The sequence below is a fragment of the Periplaneta americana genome, chromosome 7 (genome assembly GCF_040183065.1).
Source record: "Periplaneta americana isolate PAMFEO1 chromosome 7, P.americana_PAMFEO1_priV1, whole genome shotgun sequence".
NCBI classification, from domain to species: Eukaryota; Metazoa; Arthropoda; class Insecta; order Blattodea; family Blattidae; genus Periplaneta; species Periplaneta americana.
The window spans coordinates 87,671,997-87,690,855 of record NC_091123.1 but is presented as its reverse complement, the minus strand read 5'-3'; the positions used below and the strand labels follow the sequence as shown (position 1 = coordinate 87,690,855).

General features: G+C 35.0%; 1 protein-coding gene and 1 long non-coding RNA gene across 6 annotated transcripts in view; one reads left to right on the top strand and one right to left on the bottom strand.

The window, feature by feature from the left end:
* LOC138703264 (phenoloxidase-activating factor 2) overlaps positions 1-18,510 on the top strand; it is a 97,020-nt gene extending 78,510 nt beyond the window's left edge. For all 5 annotated transcript variants that reach the window (XM_069831003.1, XM_069831006.1, XM_069831004.1 and 2 more), the window contains exons 5-6: positions 12,677-12,840; positions 16,810-18,510. In XM_069831003.1, coding sequence (XP_069687104.1) covers positions 12,677-12,840; positions 16,810-17,007 — 362 coding nt within the window. In that variant the 3' untranslated portion in view covers positions 17,008-18,510. The remainder of the gene's footprint in view (positions 1-12,676; positions 12,841-16,809) is intronic.
* On the bottom strand, positions 3,450-16,803 carry LOC138703265 (uncharacterized). The gene is made up of 4 exons (XR_011333021.1): positions 16,586-16,803; positions 14,395-14,554; positions 6,095-6,453; positions 3,450-5,701 (listed from the first exon to the last, which is right to left on the bottom strand). It is a non-coding gene; the product is annotated as an uncharacterized lncRNA (long non-coding RNA).
* Positions 18,511-18,859: the final 349 nt, after the last annotated feature.

Below are 18,859 nucleotides of genomic sequence, written 5' to 3'. Positions count from 1 at the left end.
TGAAACTACTGCATATTGGTTTATACTGGTATCAATTTTTCGGTCATATACAGTAGTTTCAGTATCTAAACACTAACATGTGTAAAAAAATAAATAAAATGTGAGGTAAGTTATGTACTAGTGTGTCCAAAAAAAGTCTTCTATAGAGATTAGTTCGCGGGTACTCGTGTAAAGGAGGTTAAGTCAAATTGTAAGGTATGTAAACTTCTCTCCTTTGGTGCTGAACAAAACCCCTTTGTCGCAAAATACGAAGTACTGTAACTGCATCATGGATGGAAGAATGGTTTAACCCCTTTAACACAAGAAGAAAGTAATTGTGGAGAGTTGAAATCTGTACTTATCCCAGTTTAGTGAAATCATACTTAACCCCCTTTACACGAGCACCCATGAGTTACCTTGATACCTACAATGCTAGCCAAGTTAAGTAAAGTGCTAAAGTGGACAGATTCAGAATGCTTCGTGCCTGTACATTGTACAATCATGTTATAAGTATTGTTTGTCAGTTGCATTGTGCCAGTGGAAGCTGTGGCCAGTGGCGTACACAGAACTTCTTTCTAGGAGAGGGGGGATTTCAATCAGATTTTATGCATAATTATAATTATAAATTAATAATTACATAATTTGATAGGTTACGATGTACTTGAAGCCTAACAAAGACCTTAAACTATGACATTTTTTCTATTCGGTTTCACTCTTATGTTGTTTTATAAATCAGAGTTTGTCAGGGCCTCTTTATCAATTGTGCTCCTTAAATACCTAGACTCTTTTAAGAAAAATATGTGAAAAATTAAATACGTACAATGTGTACTATTACGTCAGATTTTTCTCCCAGAGCAGTTCCTCTCTAATATTCAAAGGAAGATAATAAAATTCTGCTTCTTTCTGTTCCAATTATCCTTTATTAGGAAGTTCTGCTTCAAATACAAAAACTAGTACCCATTTGAAATCGTTTCTTCTAAAAAGGGATGAAAATTGTCCTGCAATACTCTCCTTGGTTGTTTGCTGGAATGTTGATCGTTATTTTTTTGTCGATCAGTAAGTAGTTAAGGCTGAGATACATCATCATCATCATCATCATCATCATCATCATCATCATCATCATCATCCAAACAAGTAAAAGGCTCAAGGCCTGTTACAGTCTTAGTGAGTCATTCTTGGTCCACTTTTTTTTGGACAGTCTGACTTTTGGAAGTCTATTCCGATTAATTTATTGGACATGATTTCTGGTACTTTTTTATAAACTGAGACTGGTTGTAATTGAAGTTCTTGCATGATGTTCTCGTTTCTTTTGTGGTCCAAGCGACTATATCCTAGTGTTGCTCTCATAAACTTCATTTCACAGGCCGTTATTCTGCTGATATCCGTACTTCTCATTGTCCATGCTTCACTTTCGTAACATAGTACAGGTGTAACTAAGGTTTTATACAAACGTTTTCTTGTGTGCCACTGTATAGGGAAGACTTCATAATTTTGTTGATTATTCCCATTGTTTTATTGTATTTGCAAATTTTAGAAGTTATACTGGTATCTGTTTCACCAAAAAATGTTAAATTATAGCCAAGATACGTAAACTCATTTACTCTTTCTACTAATTTATTGTTTAAGCAAATTTTGCTTCCGACTAGGCATTAACCATGAAAGCCATGACTTTTATTTTTTCAATATTGATTTCTATATCGTATTTTGCGCTGATCATTAGGCTGCGAATTTATATGCACTAAAAATCGTGAAAATGTGCATGCAAATATGCTCAAAAAATTAAGAAATTATGCATTAAAACTTGAAAATATGCAGTCAAAAATATTTTATTTTACAATAGGGTCATTCCATATCAAATCAACAAGGCACTCAACCCGATCGACTCAGATTTCTTTCAAATTTTGAGGGTTTGTTTTACCTGCCGCGCTAACTAAAACTGCCGAGTTTCATATGTCCTGTGCTTTTCGTTTTCTGTCAGTGGCGTTTCAAACATGAAGAAAAATCATATTTTTGTAAGCACGCCGCTTCAATTAAAATTATATATCTCAGCAACGTCTCCAGATACATTTACAAAAATTGGGTGATACATTCTTAATATGTGATAGTTTTTATTGCTTATATTGTTTTCTGCATGTATTCAATTACACTAAAAAAACATGGTGAAACAATTTTCATATATTCATATTCAAAAATGCAGGGGTTCTATTTTAATGAAAAAAAATATATAGTACGCCTCAATTAGTGATATAATGAACTGATAAGTTTCAACTTGGAATCATCATAGGTTACAAAGATAAAAATTATTATGTCACAGCAAGCGTAAGCTAACTGTATAAGTTGCGATAATTATGTCCCATACATTCGTTGTATTTAATTATATTTGATCATATTCTTGAATGGCACTATGTAATTTAACATGTAGTACATAATTCGAATTTTTTAAATTATTACCTGAAATAAATTATTGTCACATGGATTTTGTTAAACCTGAAGTTCTGTAAGAAATGCTTACCTTTCATTGCTGAGATGAAATAGCCTGATCATCTTTCCAGACAGGATGCTGCGTTGTTTCAGCTGCATTTTAAAACTGCTTAGCAAGTATAATACCCACCCTAAACAGTAGGACTGTATGAAACCTGTGTTCCAGGCACTGCGGTGGATTTTGCAAATCGAAGAGCAAGCATTTTTTCCTCTTCAGTATAGCCTTTTTTAGTCGCATAAACGGTATTAATGTTTGGGAGATGATCCCTTGTCCAGTTGTACAATTCCCTAGGTGTAGTTATTTGTTTATCGGATGGTCTCTGCAAACTAGCACAAGCCGCAAACCTTTTAAGTGTCCCACCTACAACGTCGTAGATCTTTTGCCATGCGATATGCAAAAGTAATGCAATTCTGTTGGGAATCCAAAATCTTCTCCATGTAATGTGAGGTTCAGGAAATTTTTTCCTATTTTTATACTGAGCAGAGAATCCATCGGAGAAATATATAATTTTTGTGGTGAATTACAGATGTTTGTTTTAATGACTCCATTAGATATTTTTGAAACAGATGTACAGCTGTAGTGTCATATTTCGGGCAGTGTGAAATTATTACCAGATTTTTAATAGAGACTGTATCGGATGACGATTCGTTATAATATATTACGAAAGTATGAATGGTTGTCTGCACATTAGTCCTGTGATATGACTGAATTTCATCTTGGATTACGAAATAATAGTTTTCAGCGAAGTCGCATAACACAATAAGCAGGCATGGCTGTAGAAATGATTTCATATCACGTAGAAACTTACTTTGTCCAAATGATATAAATGAGTGAGTCAGTAAATCACCAAGTTTCTCCAAGAGAAAGTCGAAAAATTTGTCTGTGGGTTTCATTATAGTCTCAAGCGTTGATCGGTCAGTCGTCATCCACTGTTTGTAGGTCACTGATTCACTGAAGTTTTATACGAAACATTTCTCTAAACCGTCTCTTATTTTGAATGGTTCAGGACATCCTGTACATTTCCTGAACAAGCAATTTATATGAGGAGGATTGCACACCATAGTAGCCAAGAAATGTTAAGTTGGAAAGTATAAAGAAAAATTTTCTTGAAATCCACGTAGACCTGAAACTTTAATAAATTGCTTCCGGCATAAGTTTTACATTCTGATAAGGACACAAACACAGACAGTATAGTCCACTAACTCCAGCTAGAATACAATTTCTTGGTCAGGGTTAGAATTTTTAAACACTGCATATAATTAATTTCTGCTCATGTGATTACTCCCTGATTCTTTAATCACAACAAATATTTCTTACCAGGCATCATTCTGCTTATCTCGTCAGAACAACAGAATTCTTTAACTTTACCGGCAATAGCCGCGAGCAAGGTTTTTCCAGGTTTCGGATTTGGTGAACACAAAATTCCCTTTCCCTTTGCCAGGACTTTGGCTTTCCGAATTATGTATTCGAAAGCTGAAAGAAACTCTTTTTTATATTATTTACGCTCCAGCTTTTAAGTAGTAGTGTTAAAATGGTGATTTTCTCACTTTTACCTGAATTTTGAAAATTTTCCTGCAACTGAGACAAAATTTCAGAATCAGAAAGGTCCTGGTTCCTCGGCATCTTTAATATCGAAGACTTTGTCTTTTACAATATTTTCAAATTTCTGTCTCTTATATTTCTCTTGTTGTAGCCTTTCTTGTTTAATAAGGAACACACCTTGGTCAAAAAGACTTGTATTTAATGAACTTACATTTGCTGTAGAGTCGACGTATTCTTCATTACTAGAGTCATTATGAGGATTCTGCGTAATAGCATTATATTATATTTTTATTCCTTTGCGACACATAGCGCACACCTTTTGTTCCTGTTTTAAATCAGGAAATACATTAAGCATCCACGATATAACACTTCTTAAATTTTTCCTCTAATTACAATGCCTTGATTTCTCGAAGGGATTGCAGCAAACATAGACCTATAACTTAAAACGCGACTCCATTACATCACACAAAACTACCACATACTACGAAAACTAACGACACTGCACTTGAAACAGATTGCACGTTTTGTATAAATTGAAGACTGTATAAACTGCCACTCATGACAGCCTGACATATCTACAACGCAGCTTATCAGACAAGTACGAACTCGCGCGCATGCAGTGTTGGTGTAAGACGGGTTTAAGTGCTACAAACCAATACAATGATATATTTTTTTACTGATATTCCTGAAACGTTTCCAAAATGAAACTTACACCAAGGGGAGAATACTCTTACGTCTATAACATATATTTTTCGCGAAATAATTTATGTCCCGCATTTATAGATATTTAATGTTAAAATGTGTTTCACGTGACCATTCAATAAAGAATTCATTACTTTGAATGCAAACCTATTTTTATTGAAACGTATGATCCCTTAGCTTTAAAATAAGCCCAAGTTTAACATTCTACCTCAATTAGAAGAGAAGTTATGAATTATTTTTATTGACATAGTATGCGACATTTTTACATTTTTTCTCGTATTGACAGAATTGCTGTATGGATATCGTGCATTATTAAGGGCTAAAATTTTACATAATTACTTAACTTAAGGTTCTTTACCATCCCACCAAATTTAATGAAAATCTGAGGTGGTTGGGTTGAAAAGTCCACTTTTTTGTGTTGATTTGACATGGAATGCCCCAATAATAAAGTAATGACTCAATAAGTTTCGTCCATATATTGGAGGATGTAAATTTGCATTAACATTAAACTTCATTGCTTATTGATATTACAACAGATTACAATATATTTCTCCAAATTTTCAGATGTAAATCTCTTTCGGTTATCAGCAAGTATGTTCTTATAAACAGAGAATGTTCTTTCAACTTCACATGAATTTAGGGGACAATACTTAAAAGCTGCTATTTCTTTAGGTGTGTAATTCCGAACAGTAGAATTCCACTAATCTTTTTCACGGTTTCCAAACCTTGATTTCGTTCCTCAATTTTCTTCATCTTCTCTGTTAGAATTCTCCCCAATGACCCTGGTAATTTGTTGAAAGATGTTGTGACAGTGTTCAACAAACTCACTGCAGTAGTCAGCTGAAGACCACGTTCCTCAAGTTTGGTCATTGTTTCAGGAAGTGTCTTGATGTGTACACCTATGTAGGAAAGTTCACTTTGAATTGCTACATCATCTGCTGCCAATACTGCCGATTTAATACAGGCCGCATCTTCTGGATTCAGTAAATGAAGCACCTAAGAACAAACATATAATAAATTAATTATGAAGAAAATAAGAACCATTGTAGGCCTGCCTCCTAGTATTAAAATCTAGTATTTCAATATATTGAAGAAATTTATTATTGAAATTCAATAGAAATAAATTGCTGCTTACCTAGTAAACAAGGAAAATGTAAACTAAATGCAATGTAGTGCATAAAAACCCTTACTATTTAGTTTATTTATATAATTTATCTATTTAAATTATAGAAATGTATTTACAGTGAAACTTGGATCTCTATTTAAACTTAAATTAGATAACTGGAAGACCCAAAAATAGGTGACACAAGACCATAACAGACCCACAAGGGTCTAATACATGATAGCGAATGATGATGATGATGAAATTAGATAACTCAGAATACCAACTTTCTTAATATCTTCAATATGCGAACAGTAGTAGAATGCAGCATTGATCCAGGTTCCCCATCTAGTTAATGCAGGCTCTGGTGGAAAGGGACTTTCTGGTAGTTCTTCTTTGAATAGTGCAGTCCTTGCTGGAGCCTTTACAAACACCTCTTTGATCGAAGAAATCAAATTCTTAGCCTTAGGATGCTGTAAACGAATCTCTTCAGCAGCACGATGTAGACCGTGGACAATGCAAGTAATGTGGATCATTTTGAGGTAGAAAACTTGAAGTGCCTCCACTACTTTCAGCATATATGCTGCACTGTCAGTTAAGAATCCCAAGAATCTCTCTTCATGTTCTTTGGTTGGCCAGAGTAAACCTAAAAACAAATTAAAATTTACACTCAAGTCATTCTCTGATATCTCTATTTTTTCAGTCATTCTCAGGATAATGTACTTCGCAATGCATCTCTCACTGTCCTTGCAATGGTAGCATGATTGGTTTTTTCTAAGACAGTGCACATAATCAGATGAGGAGATCCAGCGTCTAAGGAGTCCATTTTCCCCACAACTACATTAGCTACATACCTCCCACAGGAGTCTGTAGTTTCATCCACGGAAACCCAAATAAGTGAATTTCCTATGTCGTTTCTAATTTCTTGAAGGATCTAAAATATAATTTATTTTTAAATAGTTATGAAAACACTGTTTTAAAGTACACATCAATTACACAAATGTTTTAAGCAATTAACTTTAATAAACATTATTAAATAACTGAACTTACTTTTTCATACAGTGGATCCAAGTAATTCTTTCTCAATGTGGACTCACCAGGAATTTACCTTTTAGTGTATTTCTGCAAAAATCCGCAAAGTAATGGATTGTGCAGTTTCCTCCAGGTATATTAGCTGCTACTAGGGCTTCACAGAGGTTCGCACTAAATGTATCATTTTGTTTTGGATTCAAATTAAGCAAAGGCTGACAATTATTTTTCGTTCCATTTTTTATGAGAGATGCAGTCTGAAAATGCTGATCCACTTGGAACTTTTTTGTACAGTTCACTTATTAATTAAAACATTATTAAGCTTTAAAATACGCAACTGTATGTAATATAATGTCTTTGTAAATAAAATAATTAAAAGTGTTTGTAGATAAATATTTTTAAAAAGTGCAAAAGTTAATTTCTTCGAACAAACTTGACAAAATACACGTTTTCCGTCTGATATTAAAGTCTTACCTCCATCAATCGAGCTTTACAGAAGAGTACTACTTGATAGTAGAAAAGTTTTCCGGGCTATGAGGCCATGGTCTGTTGGTTGTGGGACCAAACGTTTCATTCACTGCTGCGGTGAACATCTTCAGTGGTGTCTATTGCTGGTGCGGCTGGTTCTACTGCGTGTGCCGATTACAGTCTGTGCTGGCTGCATCGTTGTATATATAGTGCGGGAGGGGGGGGGCTTGCTGTTGTCGCCTCGGTCCACGCTCGAATGTGCTTCGCGGGCGGGTTTGCTGTTTTCCATGCGCTCCGCGTCCGAGGTTGTGTTGTTTAATTGTGCTACGTGGGCGGGTTTGATGTTGGTTTTCCTTAATGCCGGATACCAGGCCTTGTTAACCTTGAGGCCTTCTTCTTTTCGATTGAAAAAAAAAAGAAGGCCTCAAGGTTAACAAGGCCTGGTATCCGGCATTAAGGAAAACCCACATCAAACCCACCCGCGTAGCACAATTAAACAACACAACCTCGGACGCGGAGCGCGTGGAAAACAGCAAACCCGCCCGCGAAGCACATTCGAGCGCGGACCGAGGCGACAACAGCAAGCTCTCCCCCCCTCCCGCACTATATATACAACGATGCAGCCAGCGCAGACTGTAATCGGCACACGCAGTAGAACCAGCCGCACCAGCAATAGACACCACTGAAGATGTTCACCGCAGCAGTGAACGAAACGTTTGGTCTCACAACCAACAGACCACGGCCTCATAGCCCGGAAAACTTTTCTACTATTGACGCCGGCCGTGAAAGCCTACACTCCAATATAGTACTACTTGAACTTTTGTCTTTAGGCATAACGAATATTAGAACAAACCACCATGAAACACATGAACCGAATAAATGCATGGAATGTTGGCAGTCAGTTTGAATTTTGCTGTCAAAATATAAACCAATTCATTCTACTGTTGAAAGGGAATACTGTTAGTCTGCAATAGTTTTAAAGAGTGCGCAACGTGCTGCTTAACAATGTAGTCTGTGCTAATGAAGTAGACATTGTCGAGTGAGATGGGAAAAGAGGTATTGTTTTCTCGCAGTTTATATTTTTACAGAATAAAATATTTATTTCTGTATTAAGTTAGTATAAATATGCAAATATATGCTCTAAAAGTATAAACATACCATAATGTTACAGATATGCTCAAATATGCACAATAAAATTCTGCATACTAATTCCAAACAACGAGAAAGATGTTTATGTTTTGTCTGCATATCGTCAAGTTTAAGGAAAAGAACATGCAAATATGCAAAATCGCAGCCTACTGATCATATTTCGATTATTCACAGAATACTGGAGCTCATCTTCATTGCATGAAACTAGGCTGAGATACAATAACCTTAAAATCTTAATATGGTACCGGTATACCAGATTAATATATAGAACACCTGACAGTGATTTTAAAATCTTTCTTGAATGCATTGAGCACTGCTTACAAATTCTGTATTGTCAGTGGTTAGGATATAATATAATAATAGGTGATGATATTAACATAGATATAAGATTGAACACTAAAAATTCTAGAGATTTGCTTAATGTGCTGAGATCCTATGGATGCTACTCTACAGTTTTTAGTCCAACAAGAAAGCTGCATGCTTAGACAATATTATAACTAATATAAACTCTAAATTTGAAGTAGAAATAGTAGAACCCGGGTTATCTGACCATGTGGCAATCCTGTGGAAACTTAATCTGCCTGACAACCAAGATCAAAATATCTCAAACAGTTATATTTATAGAAGAGTATTCTCTCAAAAAGGTATTGAGTTTTTCGTTAGGGAAGTGAAGCATAAAGATTGGATTGCCAGTTTAGAATCTCACTATAGAAATTGCAGAGGCGGAGATTTATTTGATGGGTTTTTTTTTTCATATTTTTATTGACCTTTTTAACTTTTATTTTCTGGAAGAAGTGATGAAGATTAAAAGAACAGAAGTACGACACGACAAAAGTAAATGGTTTAGAAAGGAACTGGAATATATGAAAAATAGGATGATACTACTGTCGTCCATATATAAATTTTCTGGGAAGGAAGAGGACAAAGTTGAATATAAGAAAGCAAGGAAAACTTACAAAGATTCATTAATAGAAACAAAAAAACAGAGAAATGCTATTTTCATTGAATCATCCAACAACAAATGTAGAGCTGCATGGAACTTGATAAAGACAGAATGTAACAAAGGTGTCAAAAATCAAAATATACCAATTGAACCCAATGAAATGAACAGGTATTTTCTTGAATCTGTGGAGCATATCATTTCAGAGATCAGTTCTTCACATATAACAGCAGAAGTTCTTCTAACAAGCACACCTGTGCAAGTGCCAGAGATGGGTTTCAAATGGCAGTATACATCATGTGAGGATATAGTTAATATTGTGAACAAAATGAAAGCATCAAACAGCAAAGATATTTATGGAATATCCAATAATTTCCTGAAGCAAGTGATTAATTATATCGTATATCCATTGACAGTGTGCATCAATGATTGTCTGGAAATGGGGATATTTCCAAATAGTCAAAAATACTCGAGGATTTGCCCAATATACAAGAAAGGTGAGAAAGAGAATCCAAGTAGTTATAGGCCGGTATCTATTATTCCTTTTTTTCGAAAAAGTGTTAGAATGTGTAATGAAGACTCAATTGGCAAATTATTTTGAAGGAAATGACTTATTGTGTCATACGCAGTTTGGTTTTCGTAAAGGTAGAACAACAGTTGATGCTATTTTATCACTGCTGGAATCAACATACAATGGTTTTGAAGATAAAATGTACTCTGATATCACGTTATGCGACCTAACAAAAGCTTTTGACTGCGTTTCACATGACATTTGAAGACTTAAGCTACAATACTATGGTATAAATGGAAGGGAGTTGGATCTCTCATCATATCTGTCTGGTAGAAAACAAATAGTAGAAATTCAAGGAATCAGGTCTTTTGAAGGAGAAGTGCAACATTGTGTCCCACAGAGTTCCATCTTAGGACCTTTCTTATTCCTAATTATTGTAAATGATTTAAGTTACAACATTATGGCCAAATCAACATTATATGCAGATGAAACTTCTTTCATAACATGTTCGACTAGTGCAGCAGAACTGCGTCAGCTAACCTCAAATACAGTTTTGGAAGCAGCAGAATGGTTCAGAGCAAATAAGTTAATTTTAAACGAGGAGAAGACTCAAAAATTAATTTTGTCATTGAAAAAAGAAGAAGGGTCTGAAGAAAAGGCAGTAAAGTTACTTGGTATCCATCTTGATACAAAACTAACCTGGGATTGCCACATTGAATACATCTCTCGGAGACTGTCCAGAGGCCTGTACCTCTTAAGAGTAATTAGAGATAAAATACCCGGGCAGTACCTAAGAAGTGTTTATTTTGCTTTTTTTCATAGCATATTAAAGTATGGAATCCTGGTGTGGGGAAACAGCAATAAACTTATTGAAGTCCTACTCATTCAGAAGAAAGCAATAAGAATTATCACAGAAGTACCAAGCAAAGCACATTGTAAACCACTGTTCATACAGGAGTCCATCTTAACAGTTGTTAATGAATATATTCTGGAACTCCTTCTTTACATCAAGAAAAATCTTTATGGCTTCACCAGTAGGATGGATAAACATGAGTATAATACTCGGAATAAAGAAAAACTGGACATACCATTGTGCAGACTATCCAAAGTTAAAAGTAGTCCTAACATGTTGGGCTGTAGAATGTTCAACATGTTACCACAGGAAGCACAGGAAGTGTCACTTGACATATTCAAAGTCAAAGTGAAAACGTGGCTTCTTAGAAACCCATTCTATTCTGTACAAGAACATTTTGAATCAGAAAATCAAGCTGTTGATATTTTTTAGGTTTCTTTCTCTGAATTGTATTATTATTTTGTAATATATTAGGAAATTCTCATAAATTGTTAATCGAATCAAATAATATTTGTGATCAGTGTGTTACAATTTTCATCTAGATATTAGCCTATTTTTGATAATCTTGACTCTCAATTGTAAACTCTAAGGAGTATTTGTGATCATTTTGTTTTATGTTTAGTGTTGTAATAGAATAATTTTCATTTTTGCACTATAATTTCACACGTGTAATTTGACAATGTCATTAACTTTTGCTATAACGACAGCTAATAAATACAATACAATACAATACAATACAATACAATAATCACTTAAAACTACTTAACATCGCGAATATTTCCAAAACAAGATGTGCAGTGTTGTTTTCACAGAATGAAAATACAGAAAGGGGCTCACAAATGTACGGTAGACCATACAGAGATTTCAACAATGATCACAAAGTATTTTCCTAGCGTTATGTTTATGTTTTTTCATATGAAGCCATGCCCATTGACATTGCGGAAATAAAAGAGATGTGATTAGAATTGGAATGGCGTTTTTTGCACGATCCTAGTGCACAGATAGTTAAAGAAATATCGTCATTTGAACGTTTGAAAAAAAGTGTTGAATCCTCTATGTGAATTTGTGGATTACTTATTTAAGGAAAAGGAGAGAATCTTATCTGAATTTCAGAGCAATTGCGCAAAATGTCTTCCATTACTTTCTATACACATACTGCAGTGATGTATGAAGGTCTGGAACACTATGAGACCTCGAAAACTCAATGCATTCGTTATGTTATGACACAGCAATTTCACAGCTCAATAACAAGGTTTGCTTTAAGTTGGCCCTGGACACAAAGCATTGATTTTCCTTATCAGTTGTTGCATTATGCTCATACCACACATGAAGTAAAAAAAATTGCAGCAGATGGATCTTTAATATTAGCCTATATTATTTTCATATAAGTTACATATAAAAAACAAAATTTATATTAAATTTGCTGTTTATTTAAATACTTTGATGTAAGTTATATTAAACTGTATGGAGTTCAACATAGGCTACTATCACCGGTTTACAAGTAAACACATTAAATCAAAAATATTAGCTTACTTCTGAGAAAAAGGCATATATAATGTACATAATATATGTGTATAAACTTATAATTGGAAAATTAAATACACATAAAAAGAAACGATTTACTAAAAATAATATTTTGAGGATTCAGTTTTGTAAAAGGCTTTCTCAGAAGTAATATTTTTGAGTTAATGTACTTTGCTTGTAAGCCAACATTATAACAGTAGAACTGAAACCTGATAAACTTCTGATGTTACTGGTAGTAGCAATGTCAGTCATGCCTCATGCCATTTCTATCTTAAAAATTTGTTCAGAGAACCATACAAGAAGTTCATCCTTCAAGAATTAATTTATAAAGGTGAAATTGTGAAGTTACTTCTCTGTGCTAATTGTTAATGTGCAATTCGTCTTTGTTATTTCAGGAAAAGAAGGGCGTTACCAAGTGATACTGAAAAAAGTTAATTTGCCAGTAGTTCCTACAGACCAGTGTGTAGAATCTCTACGTAAGACAAGATTGGGACCCTATTTCAAACTTCACGAAAGTTTTATTTGTGCCGGAGGAATCAAAGGAAGAGACACTTGCAAGGTAAAAGCAGTTCTCTTAGTAACAAATGTTATGTATAAGTATCTAAAAACATGAAGCAAATGAGCAGGCATTGGTGCATAAATGGCACTATACAGTTCGTAATAGTAGGCACCATACTATTGTAAGTTACGAATACAATTACGCGTAGAATTAATACAGAAATTTCGGTATACAGTAATAGTTGGCTAGTAATCAGCTTTCCAAGCCAAAGACTTGAATTCATATCTCAGCAGAACAATACGAATCTGCCAACTTTGCTGCTTATTATGACCAGTCTTTTTTTCGACAGTTTAAATTTTAATGTCCCCCCATGCAAAAAATATTCAATTCGTGTCCTGGAAGAGGGGGGAAATAGAAGGAAGGAAAACGACATGAAGATATTGACATGAATAAATAGGAAAACCTATATTGCGACAAAAACCAGAATGCATGCATATGCTTAATTTTATGAGAATGACCACATAGCAGTGCTATTTTTTTTGTTACTTAACGACGCTGTATCAACTACTAGCTTATTTAGCGTTGATGGGATTGGTGATAGCGGTATGGTATTTGGTGAGATGAAGCCGAGGATTCGCCATTTATTATCCAAATTCACCTTAAGATTGGGGAAAACCTCGGGGGGGGGGGGGGAAGTGGTAATTAAACCTGTGCCCGAACGCAACTCCGGTTTGGCAGACAAATGCTTTAGCCAACTGAGTGGCCACATAGCAGTGCTGTAAGCATTAAATATTATAAAATATGTAACGTAATTTACGAAAGTTCACAAATATTTCGTTCCATATCCATATAAGTGATTGAAGTACAGTATTATAATCTTGAAACTTTAGTATTGTAGGTTGCGTTCAGCTGGGACAGTGCTAACTCAGCTATTTTTTTTATGAGTGGCAGAAGCTGTAAGGGGCTGAACTACCCGAATCCATAATGTCCGCTGGTTTACAATCACACCCTTCTTCCTTTGCAGAGTGAGCAACCAGCGAAAAAAATTTTGCTACGAGAAGTGGCGACCGCTGTTACAGCAAAGCCAAAGTGCTGTGTGTCAGTAAAGCGTTCAGTGTTTTTGTTGTCTTAGTACTGTCATGGTTGAACACAACTGTAGGTATGCTGATGGGCATAGTCAATTACAATTCATTACTTAGAAAATAAGACAAATTACCACTTGTGTATAGATACGATCATCTACAAAACGTGTGTGTGTCGCATAAGTTCACAGGCTGCATGCTGTCAGCAACTAGATTTTGCGGTTAAACTCGCGGCACTAGAGTGACTAACAAAATACTACCGGTATATATTTTTATTTTAAAAATTTATATAGGCTTACTTACTTACGTCATGCAAGGAGATGCTGGAACTATCTACTTCGATTTTCCATACATTTCTTGCGTACCAGTATTAACAAAGCTATGTAAGTAGAACCAAGCTTCGTTAGAAAACAAAATGAGATTAAGATCAATTTCTCCGTCATGCACTTTACTCAAGATGCACTCACAAAATATACTTCCTAGTACTGGATCACCCAGTTTATTGCACCATAGTAAATTCAGAAGGTTTTACCTTAAGTAACCTCGTAGCCTCTAGTATGAAAGTGTAGGAAATTCCCGTTTGCTGAGAAAAACACTGAAGAGCTGTTAGGCGAATTTTCCAGCCAGTGTCCAATCTTGAACACTTCCCGTTTCAAGAAATTTATTAACCAAGTTACTAATCGCAATAAGATCTGAAACAAGAACACATGAGAATTGCTGTTGAAATAATCTCCTGACAGCACGACCAGATTCAATACAAACATGTGAATCATAAATGAACACTCGAGGAATATAATAATTAGGTCTGTTATTTTCCATTTCACCCTACCTTTCGTAGCAGACCATATACATATCAAGGGCATTATGCCAGAAAGGCCTATCAACAAAACTGCAAGCTTACATTAGAGTAATTTAAATATAGAATAATGTTTCCTATCCTTTCTTTGGTTCTTCCTCATCCCCATTGTAACTCTCAAACGAGTGTTATCAAACATAAGTAGATTTCATAGCTTGTACTTGCTATTTGGGAAAAGGAAATTGTACCAGAATAATGGAAGGAGTCCATAATTGAACCTTTCTTTAAGAAGAGGGAAAAGACTAACTGTAATAACTTTCGAGGAATATCACTTTCGTTGACGTCATACAAAATTTTGTCCAATATTCTTTTGAGATCAATTTCATATGTAGATGAAATTATTGAAAATCATCAATATGGTTTTATGCATAATAGATAGACCATTGATAAGATTTTTTGTATTCGACAGATATTGGAGAAAAAATTAGAGTATAAGGGCACAGTACATCAGTTATTCATAGATTTCGAAAAGGCATATGACTCGGTTGAGGGAGAAGTATTATATACCAGTACTGGTAATATTCTTATTGAATTTGGTATTGCCAAGAAACTAGTTCGATTAATTAAAATGTCTCAGTGAAACGTACAGCAGAGCCCATATAGGTCAGTTTCTGTCGAATGCTTTTCCAATTCACTGTGTACTAAAACCAGGAGATGTACTATCACCTTTACTTTTTAACTTTTCTCTAGAATATTCTATTAGGAAAGTTCAGGATAACAGAGAGGGTTTGGAATTGAACGGGTTACATCACCTGCTTGTTTATGCGGATGACATGAATATGTTAGGAAAAAATCTACAAACTATTAGGGAAAACACGGAAAATTTACGTGAAGCAAATAAAGAAATAGGTTTGAAAGTAAATCCCGAAAAATATATGATTATGTCTCGTGACCATAACATAGTACAAACTGGAAATTTATCGTCTGAAAACGTGGAAAAATTCAAATATTTCGGAGCAACAGTAACAAATGAAGAGTCCACTGCAAGAATGATGGATGTCACTTTCTTATCGAAAATGAACCAAGACTGTCAATGCATAGCTTAAGACATATAGAATATACATACAGAGTTATATGGCATTAACACTGATAGTGATTGTCCAGTAATGATCGGAAAATCACAGTTAAGCTTTGAGCACTAAGCATTTCAAACTTTCAATTGCTTCTCCTGCAAAATGTATTCCAAATGACATTCATCATTCTTGTAGTAGACTCTTCAAATATGAACGACACTCGGGAGGAAATTAAACATAGAATAAGTATCTGAAATGCATGTTATTATTCGGTTGAGAAGCTTTTATCGTCCAGTCTGCTCTCAAAAAACTTCAAAGTAAGAATTTATAAAACAGTTATATTACCGGTTGTTCTGTATGGCTGTGAAACTTGGACTCTCACTTTGAGAGAGGAACAGAGGCTAAGGATGTTTGAGAATAAGATGCTTAGGGAAATATTTGTGGCTAAGAGGAATGGAGTTACAGGAGAATGGAGAAGGTTAGACAACACAGAACTGCACGCATTGTATTCTTCACCTGACATAATTAGGAACATTAAATTCAGACGTTTGAGATGGGCAGGGCATGTAGCACGTATGGGCAAATCCAGAAATGCATATTGAGTGTTAATTGGGAGGTCGAGACGTAGATGGAGGATAGTATTAAAATGGATTTGAGGGAGGTGAGATATGATGGTAGGGACTGGATTAATCTTGCTCAGGATAGGGACCAATGGCAGGTTTATGTGAGGGTGAAAATGAACTTCCGGGTTCTCTAAAACGCATTTGTAAGTAAATAGGTTCCGTTAAAATATTTCAATAACGCTGCATTTTTTGATACGCCCTTCTGACATGATGCCTTCGGTATATAATCACCAACAAACACGTGTGTTTAGTATCCACTCTTGTAAGAGACTTCTACAGCACCTCACTGCTCCATATATTCCGGTAGGCAGGGCTCTCTCCACCTGAAATGTCGGCCAAGGCTGAACTAACCTTCTGCTGGAGTTCCGCCGTGCTCACATTTCACTGATGTTCCACTCACCTAGCAAAATATATTGCATAATTTAATCCAATTCCTGCATTAAATTTCGTTTCAGGGTGATGGAGGTGGTCCTCTGGTGTGCCCTTCTGCATCAGATTCTACAGTCTACCAGCAAGCAGGCATTATTGCATGGGGTGTTGGTTGTGGCGAAGATTCTACTCCTGGAGTCTATGCTAATGTGGCTCACTTCCGTAATTGGATAGACGAACAGATTGCTTATCAAGGACTAAATCCAAGTCAGTTCGATTCTTAAACTGTTCTGAAGAGGAACAGAATGACAGAAAGACACTGCAGTTGAGAATTTAAAAAAATCATGTTACTGTTCTTTTAAAGTTGTGCTTATAAAAGTTTTATGCATACTTAACTCCTTTCGACGTACTTAAAATGGCATAAAACAAATATTTAACTTCTTGTTGCAACATACTACGAATATAATAGGCCACAAAGGGTATGTCTTCACTAGTCCAAGCTTCTGTATTTATTTAGAATTACGATATGTATTACTCACAATATACTTTCTGCAGATGATTTGGCACTTAATCGCACCTTGTGAAGATTGACAGTATTCAGTCCATAATTTAAAAACTATTGCAAAGAAACATAATATGAGAACTAATATAGAGAAGTCCAAAGTAATGGCATTTTATGGAAAATTTCCAATACAGAGCAAAATTTGTCTAAACGACAAATTATTAGAGTAAATAGGCCCTAGTTCTCATCTTGATTACACTGGTTTTCTTTCATGAAGATATTTTACAAAATTTGTCGAAACTATGAGAATCATTAATAATTTAATATGGCTTCACTACACACAGAATATGCCTAGACAAAACCTTGGCACATGACTCGTGTTGTGTTACTGAACAAAGTGAAGGTTTGCTAATAGGAGACAGACAAAAGCACGCTGAGACTCTCTGCAATGCTATTCCTAAGAATAACTGGCTCTATCAAATGAGACCTAAAACAAGATGAAGGCATTATAAAAGAACTAAATATTCTACCGAACTTGAGTTTCACTTCCCATTACCAAATTAGCCGAAGAAACTATTTTCAAAGAATGAGTGCCAGCAGAATTCCCTATAGCAATGCTGGACTACTGTCCATATGGGAAGAAACCTCTAGGTCGGCCTTTGAAATGATGGATGGAACCACAACAAATACTGGAATGACAGAAGAAGAAATTTCCATGTGCTGACTTTTTTTTCATAGGTGGTGTTCTTGAATGATAGTGATAGTGATGAATTTTCTGGGCATTTATACAACCTCCTTCATTAAAGATTTTACTTTAAAGTTATTATTTCCCATGATCCTGCTTCTAATTTTTGCATTTAATTATTTTTTGGCTATGAAAATGTCTACACAACATTATGAATAAAGAAAAAATGGAATGATTATGTAATCATGACTATTACCCGAGCTCTCTTGTATCACCGCTGTATTACAATGAAGACTGTGACAGTAAATATCTAATATAAATTTTTAAGATCAAGTGTAATCTACTGAAAATATATATAATAATGAACCATTTTGTGTAAATGATGCTTTCATTCTGTTAATACTGAAGCATTAAGTTTATGTATCAGTTCTTGTCATGATAGAAATAAGATTTTAAATCTCTACTCAACGAAATTAGTTGGTTTTACTTTCATATATTTTAGAGGTCTAGAATTTCACTAGAATTTTTATTTCATCCCATTTCTTGTTTCATGTATAACGAAAATGTTACTTTATAATAAAATAAATGAATCTCATACAACCATGTTTACATACTTTCATTAACATGTAATACAGTGTGTATACTAACTGGCTCCGCAGGAGAAGTGGCAAACAGAACGTGGGAACTCGAGCAGTTGTGTTGGTATTGTGCAGGAGGAGTCGATGACCTTAGCCACAATAAATAGTGGAGGGTGGGCGAGAGCGAGAGAGATGTAATATTTCTATGTTTTCAAACCAGGTGCTACACAATACCAACTTTACATCGCTGCCAAGTCGAATACTGCCATTTGCTTCACTGTGGAGCCGGTTAGTATGATTTATAGGTGGTTGCAATTAATTAATATCTATAAATTTTACATTCTGAAAACAGACTTCAACAGTGACAGCTC